General features: G+C 57.9%; 2 protein-coding genes across 2 annotated transcripts in view; one reads left to right on the top strand and one right to left on the bottom strand.

The window, feature by feature from the left end:
* Positions 1–285: 285 nt before the first annotated feature.
* On the top strand, positions 286–7713 carry VOLCADRAFT_105313 (uncharacterized protein; the record flags this gene model as incomplete). The annotated part of the gene is made up of 12 exons (XM_002951943.1): positions 286–531; positions 677–696; positions 1309–1381; positions 1893–1972; positions 2196–2287; positions 2896–3106; positions 3378–3582; positions 4154–4201; positions 5238–5621; positions 5674–5755; positions 6204–6402; positions 7084–7713. 12 exons carry the CDS (start codon positions 286–288, stop codon positions 7127–7129), a joined length of 1686 nt encoding a protein of 561 aa, XP_002951989.1. The 3' UTR covers positions 7130–7713.
* A 1532-nt stretch (positions 7714–9245) lies between these two features.
* The window catches only part of VOLCADRAFT_105311 (uncharacterized protein), a gene marked incomplete at its 5' end in the record, with an annotated part of 7785 nt that continues 2136 nt past the window's right edge, over positions 9246–14894 (bottom strand). Inside the window, 8 exons of the mRNA XM_002951870.1 lie at positions 9246–10858; positions 11160–11288; positions 11697–11862; positions 12178–12302; positions 12592–12965; positions 13366–13453; positions 13782–13955; positions 14388–14456. Coding sequence (XP_002951916.1) covers positions 10775–10858; positions 11160–11288; positions 11697–11862; positions 12178–12302; positions 12592–12965; positions 13366–13453; positions 13782–13955; positions 14388–14456 — 1209 coding nt within the window. The 3' untranslated portion in view covers positions 9246–10774. The remainder of the gene's footprint in view (positions 10859–11159; positions 11289–11696; positions 11863–12177; positions 12303–12591; positions 12966–13365; positions 13454–13781; positions 13956–14387; positions 14457–14894) is intronic.

The raw sequence follows: 14894 nt of genomic DNA, 5'->3' as shown, positions 1-14894 counted from the left end.
TCGGTATGCTGCTCATCACCATTCTTGGAACTCCGTTTGTCATTGCTAAATTTCCGTACTGTCTAAAATCTTTCCCCCCCCTCTGAATGGCGACGACGCAGCTTGCTCACCTTCACCTGTCGCGAGTCCTGCAACGGCTGCTTATATCCTTCATAAAAATTCAAGGATCCATTGACTTGCTTGCCTCGATACGCCTCTGCATAAAACAACACAATTGCGTAGATCCGTTTTTGCAGATTGGAATCATAACGTGAAGTGTGTCACAGCATCTGCTCTCTCAAGCAAATGCTCACTCGCGTAAAACGTTCAGTGGGCACGGCGCATAGACCCGTCCCAACCCCGCGCGTTCGCCCACAGCTAATCAGCCTGCGGCCATCAACTGAGCGTCATCATATCATCATAACTGCCCACGCATCGGGTCTGGCGCCGTTAGTCTTTGTCGAGGGCTACAAGGAGGTCGAGGAGCTCGCCGGTGCGCGCATCATCGTCGATTCGGATACACCACGTGTTGAATATTACACGAAATGGAAGGTGCGGCGCATTTCCCCATTTAATGTTGTGAGGCTTAGCTGTCGGGAATCGCGGACCGCTCCGCCAACCGCCCCCTGGAACCTCGTCCCCTTCCTTAGAATCTAACACCAACTCCCTCTTCGTCCCCACCGTCTTTATTTCTCAGGACGGCTCCGACCCAACCTGGTGAGTTGTCGGAACTGCAGTAGGGGCCACTGTCCGTCAACTTGGGTGGCCAGCAATGGGGTGGCCCGCAAGGGGCCTAACACAGCACCTCCACCCCATCCGCCTGTATGGAAACTTAACTTGGGGTGGGGGAGAAACGGTCCGGGAGCTGCGGCACTTGGAACGTTAATCCATCGGATGTGTGAACTCGTATGTTTGTGTATGTATGTGTGTGTATGTGTGTCGGGGGACTAGGAAGGGGACGACCACGTGTTCACAAGGAGCGTGTAGAGCGGGGGCCCCCACACGGGCCCCCCACCAGAGGGCCCAGAGGGCTGTCCGGGGGGGGAGGGGGGTTAGGGGGGGGGAGGGGAGAACAGGCTCTTCTAGGCTGGCCGCGTACAGGCAGTGTGTATATGCGCAGGTGGCGGCCAACGTGACGTTAGGGATGTGTGTGCATGTGTTTGTGTATGTGTTGACCTAGGGCCCCGCGGTGAAACCCCGGGCTCCGGACTGTGTCCTCACTGCTAGTACGATACATGACATGTGTGCGGGTGTCACTGACCCTTGGATGGTTGTGTGCATTGCCCCTTCCCCTCTCCCCCCCCTCGTTCCCCCTCGTTTCCCCCACAGGGAGGTGTCCGCTAACTTGTCTGAGGACTTGATACGGGAGTACGAGGATAAGTGGTGGACCGCTGTACGGAAGGTGAGTGAGAGAGTGTGTGGGGTGAGTTGGGACAGACATACACATATACCCGGGAACTCCCATCCCATCCGTGGTTGGCTCTTCCTCGCGGGTCGGCTCAGTTCACTGGACCCCCCCCACACCGAACTGATCGACATCTGGACGTACCTCGCACTGCTCGCATCGTTACCGGCCGACACACCTGCGTCCTGACTGGCCGTACTGCTCCTCACGTTCCATATCCGTACATCTCGTCCCTCCCTTCCCCCTATTACCCTCCCCGCGCTCACCTAGCTCCCCCTCCGGCACCAGCTGCTGTTGCAAGGTCCGTGTCGGCGGTTGAGTCATTGTTATCTGCAGTTATGACTCCCCCTTCCCCGCTTTCCCACATCCCCCCTGTACGGAAGTACTGCGTCCGGAAGGGTGGGGGAGGTTACTGGTGTTGTTGTCGTCACCTCCGGACATGCGGACGCCTCTGTTCGTTTCCCCCCCCCACACACACACCCCTCCCCGCCTCCCCTCCCCCCCCCAGGCTGACCTGGACACCCTGGTCCGCATGCTGGGGGGCGCCCGGGAGCTGCTGGCCAACGTGGTGGATGAAAACAGGAGGAGGTACGTGTGTATGTATGTATGTACGTGTCGCACTGCGCCCTCGAAAAGAGGAAGAGAAGGATTGGGGTATGTGCAGGAGACCGTACATAGGGTCGTCGGCATTTTCCTGTCAAATCGTCCATCATCTCTCCCACGTTGCACGTTTACACGCTGTCGTGTGAGACCCCGCCTTCCCGCGCCTCGTCTTTCCCGCCCCGCCCCGCCCCGGCCCCGCCCCCGCTAGTGCCCTCCACTTTGCGGCCGCGCTGGGCAATGCGGACTGCACTAGGCTGCTGGTGGAGGCGGGGGCGGATGTCGACCTGCAGGACAGGGAGGGTGAGTAGGGGGGAAGGGAGGGAGCGGTATGAAGGGGTGGGGTGGAGTGGAGTGGGGTGGGGGAGGAAGCGCGAGCATGTGAAGGGGGGCCGTGTGCTAGGCCATGTCATGTCATGTGCTATTCCTGGAGGTGCTCAGTCCCCTGCCTCCGCCTCCGCCTCCATCAGAGGCCACACTGCCCCACCACTTCTCTGCGTGTGTGCGTTTGAAATGTTGACCCCGCACTCCGCCCCAACATACATACATACATACACACATACATACATACATACATACATACATACATACATACATACATACATACATACACCACAGCGCTGCTTCTGCTCCTCTTCCTCTTCCCCTGCTTCTTGCTCTCCTTGCCCACTCGTGCCGCGGTCAACCAGGTAACACACACACACAAGCAGTACAACCCACGTGGAATTATGCTAGCCTGGTTCCCCTCTTGTACCTCCGAATCCCTTCCCCGTCCTCCCCCTCACCCCTTCATTACCCGCCACCTGCAATCTGGCTTTATCCCCCACGCACCCCTCACATACACACATGTCGTGTGAACTTCTCATCCCCATATTGCGCACAACTTCCCCCCTTCCCCCCTCGCGCCCCAGGCTTCACCCCCCTCCATATGGCTGCCGGCTACATGCACACCTCCTCCATGGCCGTGCTGTTGGAGGCGGGCGCCAACCCCGAGCTGCGCGACAACACGGGCCGGGACGTGGTGACCCTCATTGACAACCTGAAGGCCACCATGCCGCTCAACATGGCCAGTGTGCAGAGGCGCCTGGCGCTGGAGGAGGTCGCCAACTGCCTCACGGATAGGTGCGGGGGGGAAGGGGAGGGGGCGTGTGAAGGGTGTGTGTGAAGGGGGGAGGCATGGGTGGGGGAAACCGCCGCCCACCGGAAGCAGTTGACTCTGTGTTTCATGTCGCTGCAGGCAAAACCCACCTCCATCCTCCGCACCCCCTCAGCCCCCTCCCCTGCAGTGCGGACTGCACTCATGGTTCTGGAGCTGCTGCTTCCTTGACTTGCCAAGATACCCCATCGTTACCCTGCTGCCGTACATCCCCTTCCTTTCCCCCTCCCGCTTCAGGCTGTACGACGAGGTAGTCCCCGCCAACATCCTGAACATGCGCACAGCTCCTGACGGCAGCCGCGAGTTCCTGGTGTCCTTTCCGCCGGAGGACGGTCGGGATGACGAGTGGGTTTCGGAGCGGAATGTGGGGGCTGACCTTCTGGAGGACTACTTGGCGGGACTGGAGTACGGCGCGGCGGCGGAGGTGCTGGACGTTGTGCAGGTACGGGTTGGGGGTGGGAGGTGGAGGAGGACATGTGGTGGGTGGGGGTGCATCTGTGTGTTTGTCTGTGTGCGTATGTTTGCATGGGGGGGGGTTGGGACGTTGTGGAAAGGATGGACAAATCCAAACACGACCAGGGGGTGTATGCATGTATGTATGTATGTATTGTGCGTTGGGACGAACTGAGAGGAGGAGGAGGGAACGGAGGGAGGGGTATAAGCCCCATCTCCCACTTCCCCTCAAAGACAACCTAAGGCCATCCAGGCTTTGTCGGTCCTCCTCTCTCCCCCCTCCTCTCCTCAACCCTCCCCCCCGGGAGGGTGCTCCTCGACCCGCGTAAAGGGGGTTTTCCCTCCGCAATCCCTCCAACCCCAAACCCTCACCCGCCACTGCGGGGCGCGGTTGCACCCCCCCTTCCATACACACATATACGCACCCCCTCCCGCCCCGCCTCCTCCATACACACACCCTTGGGTTTGCTCCCTTCCCCCTCCTCCGTCTCGTTTTGTTTCCCTCCGATATCTTCCCCCTTCCCCCTCTCTAAGCCGCCTCTTCCCGTCCCTTTCCCCAGATCCGCACGGAACGGCGTTTCAAGATTCGTTGGGCCGATGGATACCCGGTGAGGGCCTTATGCCTTACGTCTTACGTCTTGGGGCACCGGCGCCGCCGCGGGGGCCCGGGGGAAAGGGGATGGAAGGGGGAAGGTGAATGCAAAGGGGGTAATGCCTATGTATGTATGTATGTATGTATGTATGTATGTATGTATGTATGTATGTATGTATGTATGTATGTATGTATGACTTAGATTACACTGTGGGCTGCGAGAGCCGGGGGCCGAAGCCGAAACACAGCGCAAGGGTCGGGAGCACACAGCACAAGTCGGTTAGTCTTGTGTGCTCCCGACCCCGACTCAGACTGCCAACACTCTACGCAGCCACTCCGCAGCCCCTCCATCCGGGGGTGGCGCTGCATTGAATACACCACGAAGGGCTCTCAGGTCCCGCTAGAGCGAGTCCACAAGTCTCAGCTAGGGCAAAGTCAAAGGCTCTCTGAAACAACCCCCTAAAACACCACCACCGAAAACGGGATTCGAAGGGAAAACAAACAAACAAACAAAAATTTGGTTGGGGCAGTCCCGGCAGGGGAGGGCTCCTGATATACCTAACAGGCCAACAAAAAAACACCTCCAAGAGAGAACGGCTAAGAGAGCTCGACACCACAAGATGTATGTATGTATGTGTGCACCTTCCGCTGCGGGTGCTGCGCAATGGCCTCCTGTGAGCCTAGCGCTTATCGACTTGCGGCCATGCCGCCCCCCTTCCCCCCCTGATCCCCCAGTTAACAGCTCCGAGCTGCGGGTGTGGCTCACCTACCTACACCACCACCCACAGCAACCTTCCCCACACACGGAAACACACTCCCTGCCTAATTGCAGCATATCTACTCGCTTCCCTCCTAGTACTGGAAACCTTTGCGCCCTTGTCGATCTGCAGCTCCGCACGTACCGCGCCTCTCAGCCTGCCCCAGGTGCATCGGCGGTCTTGTTCTTTTGCTGTCCAACTCCCTTCGCTTGTCTCCTACCCTGCCCTGGCACCCGCCCCCCTGACACCCGTCCTTTCCGTCCCTGGTGTGTGTCCGTATGTACGTATGTGTAGGCATCCTGGGAGCCCGAGGAGCACGTACCCCACGACCTCATCCAGCTGTTCGCCCAACAGAACCCCCAGCTCTTCAACGAACGAACCTCCGCAGAGGCAGCGGCCAGCGCCAGCAGCTGGACGGAGCTGGGGATTGAGGAAGAGTACGAGACACAGGCCACGCCACGGTCGGTGGCGCAGGCGGAGGCGGGGCCGGCGGTACGGCAAACACAGCATCAGGTGCAGGGGCAGGAGGGGATGGCAGTGGGGTCGAGCAGTGAAAGTAGTGGCAATGGCAGTGGGACAGCAGCGGCGGCGACGGCGGCGGGTGCCGGATTCCCGCCGGACCAGCCGCCGCACCCGCCGGCCCAGCAGCAGCAGCAGCAGCGGGAGGAGCGGGAGGCGGTGGGTGCAGCGCGGTGAAGCTGCCCGACGCATCACAATGTCTGTTCGGCAGTGGGCGCGACGTCTTGTAATATTAAGGACTGCGCCACCAGCAGGAACGAAAGGTTTGACATTAGCGTGGCGTGAGGCAGGGGGTGGGTACTGCGTCTTCCGTTAGACCGGTAGGGGGAGTGGCTGCTGGGTAAGGCGGCGGGACGCGACTGCCAAGCCGAGTACGAGGGGGGCGCGCACCGCCGTGGGCGGCGGACTTCTTAGCGGCTGGGAGCTCGGGCTGGGGGCGGGCGAGGGTTGCAGCTGTGCGAGGTTAACATGCACGGGCACCATCTAAGGTGCTTATCACAAGTCGAGTTGGGCTAGGTCGAGGGGGGCTTTGGGTAAGAGGTGGCGCAAGTATACAGTTACGACGAACAGCTTGGGGATGCCTCTCAAGTGCGGATTGCTGCGTTTAGTCCAGATGAGCGATGTTGAGTACACGGACCCCCCCTGGACGGTTTGATCACCACTGGCTCTCGTGGGAAAGAACTTCGTGTGTAGTAAGGGTTTCCTTACTACACACCCCCTACCCACCGCGCGCATCAACAGTGAACCGCACCTTACTGGGGTTTGCCTTGTCGACAAACAATCCATGTGCCGTAAACACGGAGCATCCATGTATGTATGCTAGATGCAGTTCGACAGTACGGCCGAATAGTTTGGGGCAGGCCGATAAGCCTGTTAACCCGGAAAACGGACTGTCTAACGTCTCCTCTGTGCGGCTTTGGGGGAGTACGAGGGTGCCAGGGTGCGTGAATCGCGTATGCAAAACATGGGCAGCATAAGAGTCCTTGTTACACACTTCTACATCATAACGTTACATGTTCGTCTCGCGCTTCAAATTATCTCCGATGCTATATGGCGACAGTTCATTCTGTGGCTAAATCGGCGAGTCACAAGGGTTACGCTCATTGCATTTTGCACGCTGCTATGGTCATCCTAGCAGCTATGGATGGTCACAAACATGGCCACAATATGTGCTGCCGTCCCACCGCCGACTAAATTGACCTACGCAACACCTGTTCGACGTCGCGAGCTGACGAGGTTAAGACTTCTTACTGCACGTATGTACGAGGTACGACGAACTGGATACGAAATCCGCGTGAGCTGTCCAAAATGGGCCATGTGGCAGCAGTGTATTACGAGTCTCTGATCCCTGTTACACCAAAACCATCCCTAATGGGGGCAGAATGGCATCGCAATCGTGCATCAGAGGCAAACCAACACTGTGATATACTAGGACTCCCAGCGCCAAACTTCCAGAAGTCGCCTATCTCACACGCCCCCAGCAGACGGTTCAGCGCCCATACGTGATTGAGCTGTTCTCTCCTTTGCGAGCCTCGTACACACCTTGCCACCACTAAGGCTGCCGCCCTCGCTCTCGCCATCTTAACATTAGCGTGCTGCGCGCTTTCCTACAACACGTCAGGCACCATGCTAGACCGGGAGTACTCAAGTCCAGCGCCAACGTCTAGGACAAGTTGGTCACTCTAGCCGTCAGTTAGGTCTTGCGCTAAGTTGCAGCGTGTGCCGTCGCCCGCAACAAAGGCCACGGTAAGCGCATTGGGCTAAGTCTTACTGACACATTACCATCACCGCACAAGCAGCGGTGGTGCTATGCTATTCGGAGCTATGTCCCCATGGCAACAGCTGCGCGCAAAGCCGCGACAACAAACCCGCAGCTCTATTGACTAAACGCCCGGGTCACACCAATAAGCAGCTGAAAACGCGCAGGGGCTATGACGGGTCCAGCACGCAAACGCCATTTGTGTTAGCAGGCACATTAGTTCTGTGTTGCGACATATGCATTTTTTGCGTCAGCAGCAGCACTCTAATACGTCGGCGATTTAATGATCTTTTAGCACCTTCGCGGTGTCGTCGGAAGTCTCAAATGGGCACGCCAACCTGCCAATCAGCTGGGCGGTCCCAAGTTGTCTCGTTAGTCCGATGGTTATGGTAGTAAGGCTCCCCGGTGTCGCGCGTGCGATACATGACCCAGCCATTCGGGCCCTGAACCGGGTAGCCCTGGGCTGCCCAAACATCGTCGGCGTTCGTCTGGGGTTGCCCATAGCCAACGCCCTCGTAGCCCGGACCTCCCTGGTAGCCGCCCTGGCCACGGCCTCCGTATCCACCCTGCAAAAGGAAACTGAAAAGCGGCTCACGACAAGAGGATTTTCGTGGCCCTTCAAACATGATCGGTACGCACCCGGCCTGTTCCATAGTTGTTGTAGCCACTGCGACCGCCTCCACGGCCACCTGGCCGTTCAGGAAGCTTCCTTAGCTCCTGTTCTCCATGAGCGAAATTGCAACGCGCGCCAAACCGGCAGTCGCCCTGCAACCACCTGCGCCCGGAACGCCCAAAGAGCCTTGGTCAAGGTTGTCCCGTAAGCGATCTGAGGTTCCTTTGCCGGCAGTTCTCCAAAGCTATATCTCTCACCGTGTGCAGACTTTAGTCTTTGCGTTCTCAGCTGTGCCTTTAAAGCCGCGCGGCTTGGCAGCCTGCCCGTCGCCGGAGTACTGGAACGGTTCTCCCCTCCTGCTGGGGAACGCACCGTCCATCTGCTAAGGTGTTGTTGCTACAACTAACTAGCCCGCTCGTAGCAAGGGCTGAAACCAACTTGCAAGCCTATCGAATTGTTGCCCGAAAACCTTCAGTACAGCTAATGGCCCACGCAGGGCTGTAGAACCCTGTAATAAAGACTAGGAAAACAGTGGACAAACCAATGATCGAACGCGGGCTATAGGACAGTACAACCCGAACTTTTTGCCCCGTACTTCCTTTTGGACTTGCCCGCACATGCAGGCATTGCCGTGGCTTGTCATTCAAATGCCAATCAAATACTGAGCTGATTGCGTGCTCTTATCATGGCGTTCATACGTACTGGAGCCAGACACCTCTAGCCTCCGGGGAGAAAATTCCAACTGAAAGCTTCTTACCTTCGCAAGCCTGGCTGTATTACATGCTTTTGTATTACTGTTCAGGCCAAAGAAGTGCAGATACCGTTTCCAAAGCTTTTTACACCGCGTTGACTCTCGCCCGCCCTCTCAACTGCAAGCCGTCTTCCCTATGCTCGGGAGACGCTTTCACGTTTTCGGATGAGGTGATAAGCTTACTGAGGCGGTTTTTCATCCGCATGAATGCATGCGTGCAGGGAAGGAGCTGCAGACTTTAAGCCAGTCAATACCATTAGTTTGCATTTGCTTTGCTGTATGGACAGTTGCACTTCTGCCCCGTTGCGATGTTTACAGTAGCCACGTTGCGAGCTGTGCGTCGGCATCGTCCCTGAGTACACGCAGCTTTAGCACGTACGGCCCCGTGTTCCGCGTCTCCCGTTCACCAGATGCTTTTCCAATGCGCAGCCTGAAGCTGATGTAGAAATGTCGAGATACCTGACGACTTTATCAACCACAGAAAGCGTACAAACTGCCTTGCATGGACACCTGTGACAACAGCAGCGTGTCGCAAGCACGCATAACGTGCCTTATCAAGTCTGGTGGTGTGGCCTTGGCATGCTTTCCTTTAGGACGCGCATCACATGGGACATGCTGGGGTTTGCTGGGGTTTGGGGGGGTTGCTGATCAGGGAAACATGAGCAATTTCACTTACATTCAGTACGGTCCCTGATTTGCTCAACACCCCTGTCGACCTGCCATTAGTGCTAGTCAAGGAACTTTGCGCTGCTAGAGGATGCTGCGCATACCGATGTTCTCACACCCCATTACTGTCACGCACGTACATCATCCAAATCACTTTCCAACTTATCTCCTATCACCAACTGCAATTTACCTGTTGTTGTAATGCCCCCAAGTCACCGCATATTTGCACATTCCAACACGGAATCCTCGCGGTTAGCGGTTCCCTTGCACCGAACACCCCGCCAGAAGTCTATGGGCTCCCATACCATGTGGGTGCACATTGAGCTGCTGCGTTGTTGAAACGTTGCTGTGTTGCGCAAGACCTAACTGTTCACGCTGCAGTCCAGTAGGCGGCTGAAGGGCCGCAAGGTCAGATACCACTAATCGCGTTTGTGGCTTTCATGGACAATCAGCTGACGCTGCTGACGGAAAGGCAAATGAAGCACATACAGCCTGTGACGCACATGCTCAACAGGAGCAGTACTAGGGGGAAAAGTAAACAATCAGTCTGTCAGTTACGGCACTGATGAAACATCGGATGATTATAACCTGTGTACAGCAACACATTCCCACCCGCCTACACCCCCAAAGTCTGTAGTCATCCTCCCGGGGACAAACCTCCCTCCCCCATCATTCCAACCATCACACCTCGTACGTCGTACCGGCAATGCACACATCGTTACCCGCACTCCCTCCCCGTCTGGCGCGGGACAGTATCGGGACTGCAGCGCCTCTTCCCACCACCACGACCACCACCAGGTGCCTCACCTGGTTATACACCAACCGCAAAGCGACCACTCAACCGCAGCACCAGAGACCCCCTACAATCCATGGCTGGCTAGGTCGTCAAGAAACTCCCGAAGAGAGGCGGGAGACCACAATCGAACACCAACAAGGCCGAAGCTGACGCACGACTCCCCCCCTCCCGAGTCACACTGCCACAGCTCCCCGCTCTTGCATCGCCTCCCCAGCTTCCATACGCCCCTCTTCACTCTCGCACACACACGCAAGCTCGAATCCCTCCCGTCCACGGACGACTGGTCTCTTCCCGATAGTTAGTCCGTTAGTAAACTCTATACTAAAGACAGACAGACCGCACGTGCACCAATCTCGTCGCCCATCCCTCCATCCCCCCAGTCGTTTTCCCCTAGAATCTTCAGTGCAGTCCCCCTCCGTTTCGTAACCCCAGTGGAGTATAACCCCCCCAATACACACACATACACTACCGACCCCCCCCTCACCCGCCCCTACAGCGGGTGGTAACCCACGGTGCGTATGTATGTGTGTGAGCCACCTGGTCCCGGGGTTCCTCCACCGGGTGGACAAGGAAGATGGGTTCCGCCACCGTCACCGCCACACGCGACCGCCCATCCGCCCACATTGGCGGGAGGGGGCCTCCTCGAACCGCGGGGCCGTCAGCCGGGCAGCGGTGCGGTCGGCAGGAGAGTTCACCATCCCACACCGGCAGGCCCCTCGCTCGCTGTCTAGATGGTCATTCCAGAAGGCATGCCCGACGCCGTCATGCCGCCTGGCACGTCGGACGGCTTGGACTTCTCAACCATAACCGCCTAAGGGGCACAGGGTGGGAGGGGGTTCAGGGGTTCAGGGGGGAACATATTCATAATGAGAAGAACAGCCGTAAGGCTATAAACTTATAAACTTAAGCCTCATGTTCAAATTAAGTCCCCGAGTACACAACCCACCACCAGCGCAAAACCCCTCTTTACCTCGATTACATTAGCCTCGCCCCCTCTCCCGCCCTAACTCCAATCTCTCGCCCCTCTCCACACATACGTACGTACATGCATAGCCCGTCCTACCCCCCCTCCAAACCCCCCAACACACACACACACACACACACACACACACCTGCGTGGTGAGCATGATGCCCGCAATGGACACGGAGTTGAGCAGCCCGTTGCGGGTCACCTTGGCCGGGTCGATCACTCCGGCGTCCAGGAGGTTCTCGATCTTGTCGATCATGGCGTTGTAGCCAACCTGGAGCCAGGGGCAAAGGTACGGCGTAAGGGGTGCGGCGTGAGGTAGTACGGCGTACGGCGGAAAGGGGAGGATGGAGTCCACGTGGCAGCCAGGTAGTGTGCTAGTCCGGCCGTCCACTCAGAGGGGCAGGTGGCCCCCCGGGGAGGGGGGTGAGGGGGGGGGGTACACCTTCCGACCGCCCCACTGCCATCCTCACCCAAACATCACCCAGTGAGGTGAGGTGAGGTGAGGAGTGAGGTGCGGTACAACCTCCTAATAGCCAGGACGAAGAGGAGGAGGAGGTTCGGCTCCGGTGAGCTGGATCCGCCCTTGCAAGGGGAGAACACATAGAAACACATGCACACACATGTATACATCATATATACCCCACATACATCACGTCCCAACACAGCTGCTCCCCCTCACCTCGAACGGCTTCCCCAGCAGCCTCTGCACAATGACCTCCCCCTCCACTCCCGCGTTGTCGGCAATGAGGCGGCAGGGCGCCCGCAGGCTCTTCATCACGATATCGGCACCCAGGCGCTCCTCCGGGTCCGTCAGAGTCTCCTTGAACGCGGGGACCAGCTCGGAACTGGGTGTGGGAAGGGGGGGGAGAGGAGAAGGGGAATGGTAAAGCACACGCGCAGCCGCCGGTGCCACCGCCGCCACCTGTGCTCCCCTGGCGATCCCGCAGCTGCATGTTGATCGGTGGTAGGTGGTGCCTCACCCCCCTGAAGTCGGGGGGAGCTGGAGGGTTTTAGGGTTTTAGGGTTGACAACATGGAGCTCCGCCTTAACAAACGCCGATACCCCCCACCGTAGCAGCAGCAGCAGCAAAAAACACATTCCTTCCGGCTCCCCCCCTCGCCCTCCCCCTCCCCAACCCCACACCACATCCCGATGCTCACAGGTGCAGCAGCGCCGCCCCGCCCCCCGGCACGATGCCCTCCTCCACCGCCGCGAAGGTCGCGTTCTTGGCGTCCTCAATTCGCAACTTGCGGTCCTCCAGCTCCGCCTCCGTGGCAGCACCCACCTAAACATCCGTACATCCGTACAGACATACATGACACAAGGGGTGTGTCTCAAGGATGGGTGGGATAACAATTGCAACCATGCGGGGGTGTCACCATGTACACTGCCGACACACAATGTACGACAGCTGCCGAAGGGCTTGGGGATTGAAGCACACAGGTTGCTTCATGATGGTCAACGCCCAGTCACGTGAACATCTCCCCGGAATTACACAGGAGCCTTTTCCCTTCTCCAAACACACACACATATACACACGTACAGACGTACACGCACGCATGCGCCTACCGTACCTTGATCACCGCCACACCTCCCGACAGCTTCGCAATGCGCTCCGACAGCTTCTCAGTGTCGTACACACTGTCCGTCTCGGCCAGCTCCTTCTTCAGCTGCGCGATCCGCATCTCAATCTCCTCCCGACTCGCGGCATCCGCAATCATCGTCGTGGAGTTGTTGGAAATCGTAATCTTACGGGCAACCCCCAACTGCTCGACAACCGCCTGCTCCACCTTCATGCCCAGGTCCTTGGCGATGAACTCGGCTCCGGTGACAATGGCAATGTCCTGCAGGAGGGCCTTACGGCGCTCTCCGAAACCAGGGGCCTTGATGGCCGCAACGTTGAGCACACCGCGGAGCTTGTTGACCACCAGAGTGGCGAGCGCCTCACCTGTACGACAAAAGGGCGCAATTACCATGTCGTACAAATGGGCGTTTTGGGAACAGGGGGGAAATAGTTCCCCTTAGGAGTGGAAGACAGAGTCCGCGGGGCCCCCAACACAAAACGGGGCTTCAGAGGTGGACCGAACAAAAACAAAACAAAAATGGATGTATCATCAAAGCGGTTTTGTTCACTGCGGTTGGGGAACATCATATGCCAGAAGTCCAACGGAAGAAAATAATTTCCAGTTGTTTGGGGGAGGAGGGGGAGAAGGGAGGACGAGCTGCCCGAGAAATATGGGGCCCGAGAAGTAAAGCGATCACGAGCGTTAGATAAGACGCCATCAAGTGGTCCTCCTGTTGCCCCTCCCCTCCCCTCCCCTCACCCCTCCCCTCTCCCCTCCCCTCACCCGCAACGTCCTCGGCAATAATGAGTAGCGGCTGGTTCAGGCGGGTGACCTGCTCCAGGATGGGGATGATGTCGCGGATGGACTCGATCTGCAACCACCAACCGACCAACCAAAAACCGACAAATCAGTTATTATTGATGGGGGATACGGTTGGTTGGGTCCTTCTTGAAAGGTCTTAACTGTTTCAGTGGTGTTGAAGAGAGACAAGGCAGCCAGAGGCCGCAACACCCATGGCACGAAACCCAACCCGATCCCCCCAGTAGACATACTCCGCTACATACCTACGCACATACATACATACACAGCATACAACCCCGGGTCAACCCTAACCAGAAGTACAGACCACCCGACATCAACGACACCGAAAACACACAAAGAAAAAAAATATCCCGACTCGCAGACGCAGTCTCACCCACCTTCTGGTCCGTGACGAGCACACGGCAGTTGTCGTACTCCACGAGCAGCCTCTCCTGGTTGGTGACGAACTGCGGAGAGATGTACCCCCGGTCGATCTCCATGCCCTCCTGGACCTCCACCACAGTCTCGGTGGAGTTGGATGTCTCGATGGACAGCACGCCGTTGGATCCGACCTGTACGACATGACGATGACAAAGATGATCACGGAGGCAAATAAAGGAGGAAGGTACTAAAAAAATGATGTCGATGCAAAGCAACCGTGCAAATAATTTGCTGACACCCGAACACACCGCCCCACAGGAAAAGGAAAGGCGGGCGGGCGGGGACCACCACGGGGGGGTAAGTTGGGGCGGTTGCGGTTGAGGCAACAGCAGTACAACCAGCAATTTTAGCGCTACATGCGGTATATGTATGTATGTGGCAATGCATTGCGGCATACAGCTATTTTACCACAACCCCGCCGCCCCTCCTCTCCCCCTCCCTTTTGCTCATTCACAGGCACCCTCATCCCCTGGATATATCATATACCCTGTATACCTAGAAACCCTGAACTCAAAACCCCCAACCTCCCCCCACCCCACACACATACACTACGTGCCCCTCACCTTGTCGAGCGCGTCCGCAATCATCTCGCCAATGAAGTCCTCGTTACCCGCAGAGATGGCGGCTACGTTCTGTGTACGACAACAAAACACAGCACGCATCACAAAAAAGGGAATAGAGATAGTCAAGTCGCCGGCTAGGCAATCTTCCATTGAAGCGCCCCCCCCCGCTCTGTTCCGTTCCGCATCACCTCACAACCCCCGCAGGACCCGGCGGCACTCAGGTCGCGAGAACGGGCTCCATGACCCGCCCTCTCCACCCAGCCCCTCGCCCCACATCCCCACCGACCCCCGACAACCCCCACCCTAACCCCCCCCTAGACACCCAGGAACACCTCTAATAACAAATGTCCCAACCTGCCCCAACCAACGACCTTTACCCTTCCCCCCACGGGTTATCCCCCGGCCCCCATCCAAGACTCCCCGCCCAACCCCCCTCCTCCCTCCCCCCACGCACCGCACCTTGATGTCCTCGCGGCCCTTGACCGGCTTGGCGTGCTCCTTTGAGCT

Source organism: Volvox carteri, assembly GCF_000143455.1.
Source record: "Volvox carteri f. nagariensis unplaced genomic scaffold VOLCAscaffold_26, whole genome shotgun sequence".
Classification (NCBI taxonomy): Eukaryota; Viridiplantae; Chlorophyta; class Chlorophyceae; order Chlamydomonadales; family Volvocaceae; genus Volvox; species Volvox carteri.
This window is presented reverse-complemented; position numbering and strand designations above follow the sequence as displayed.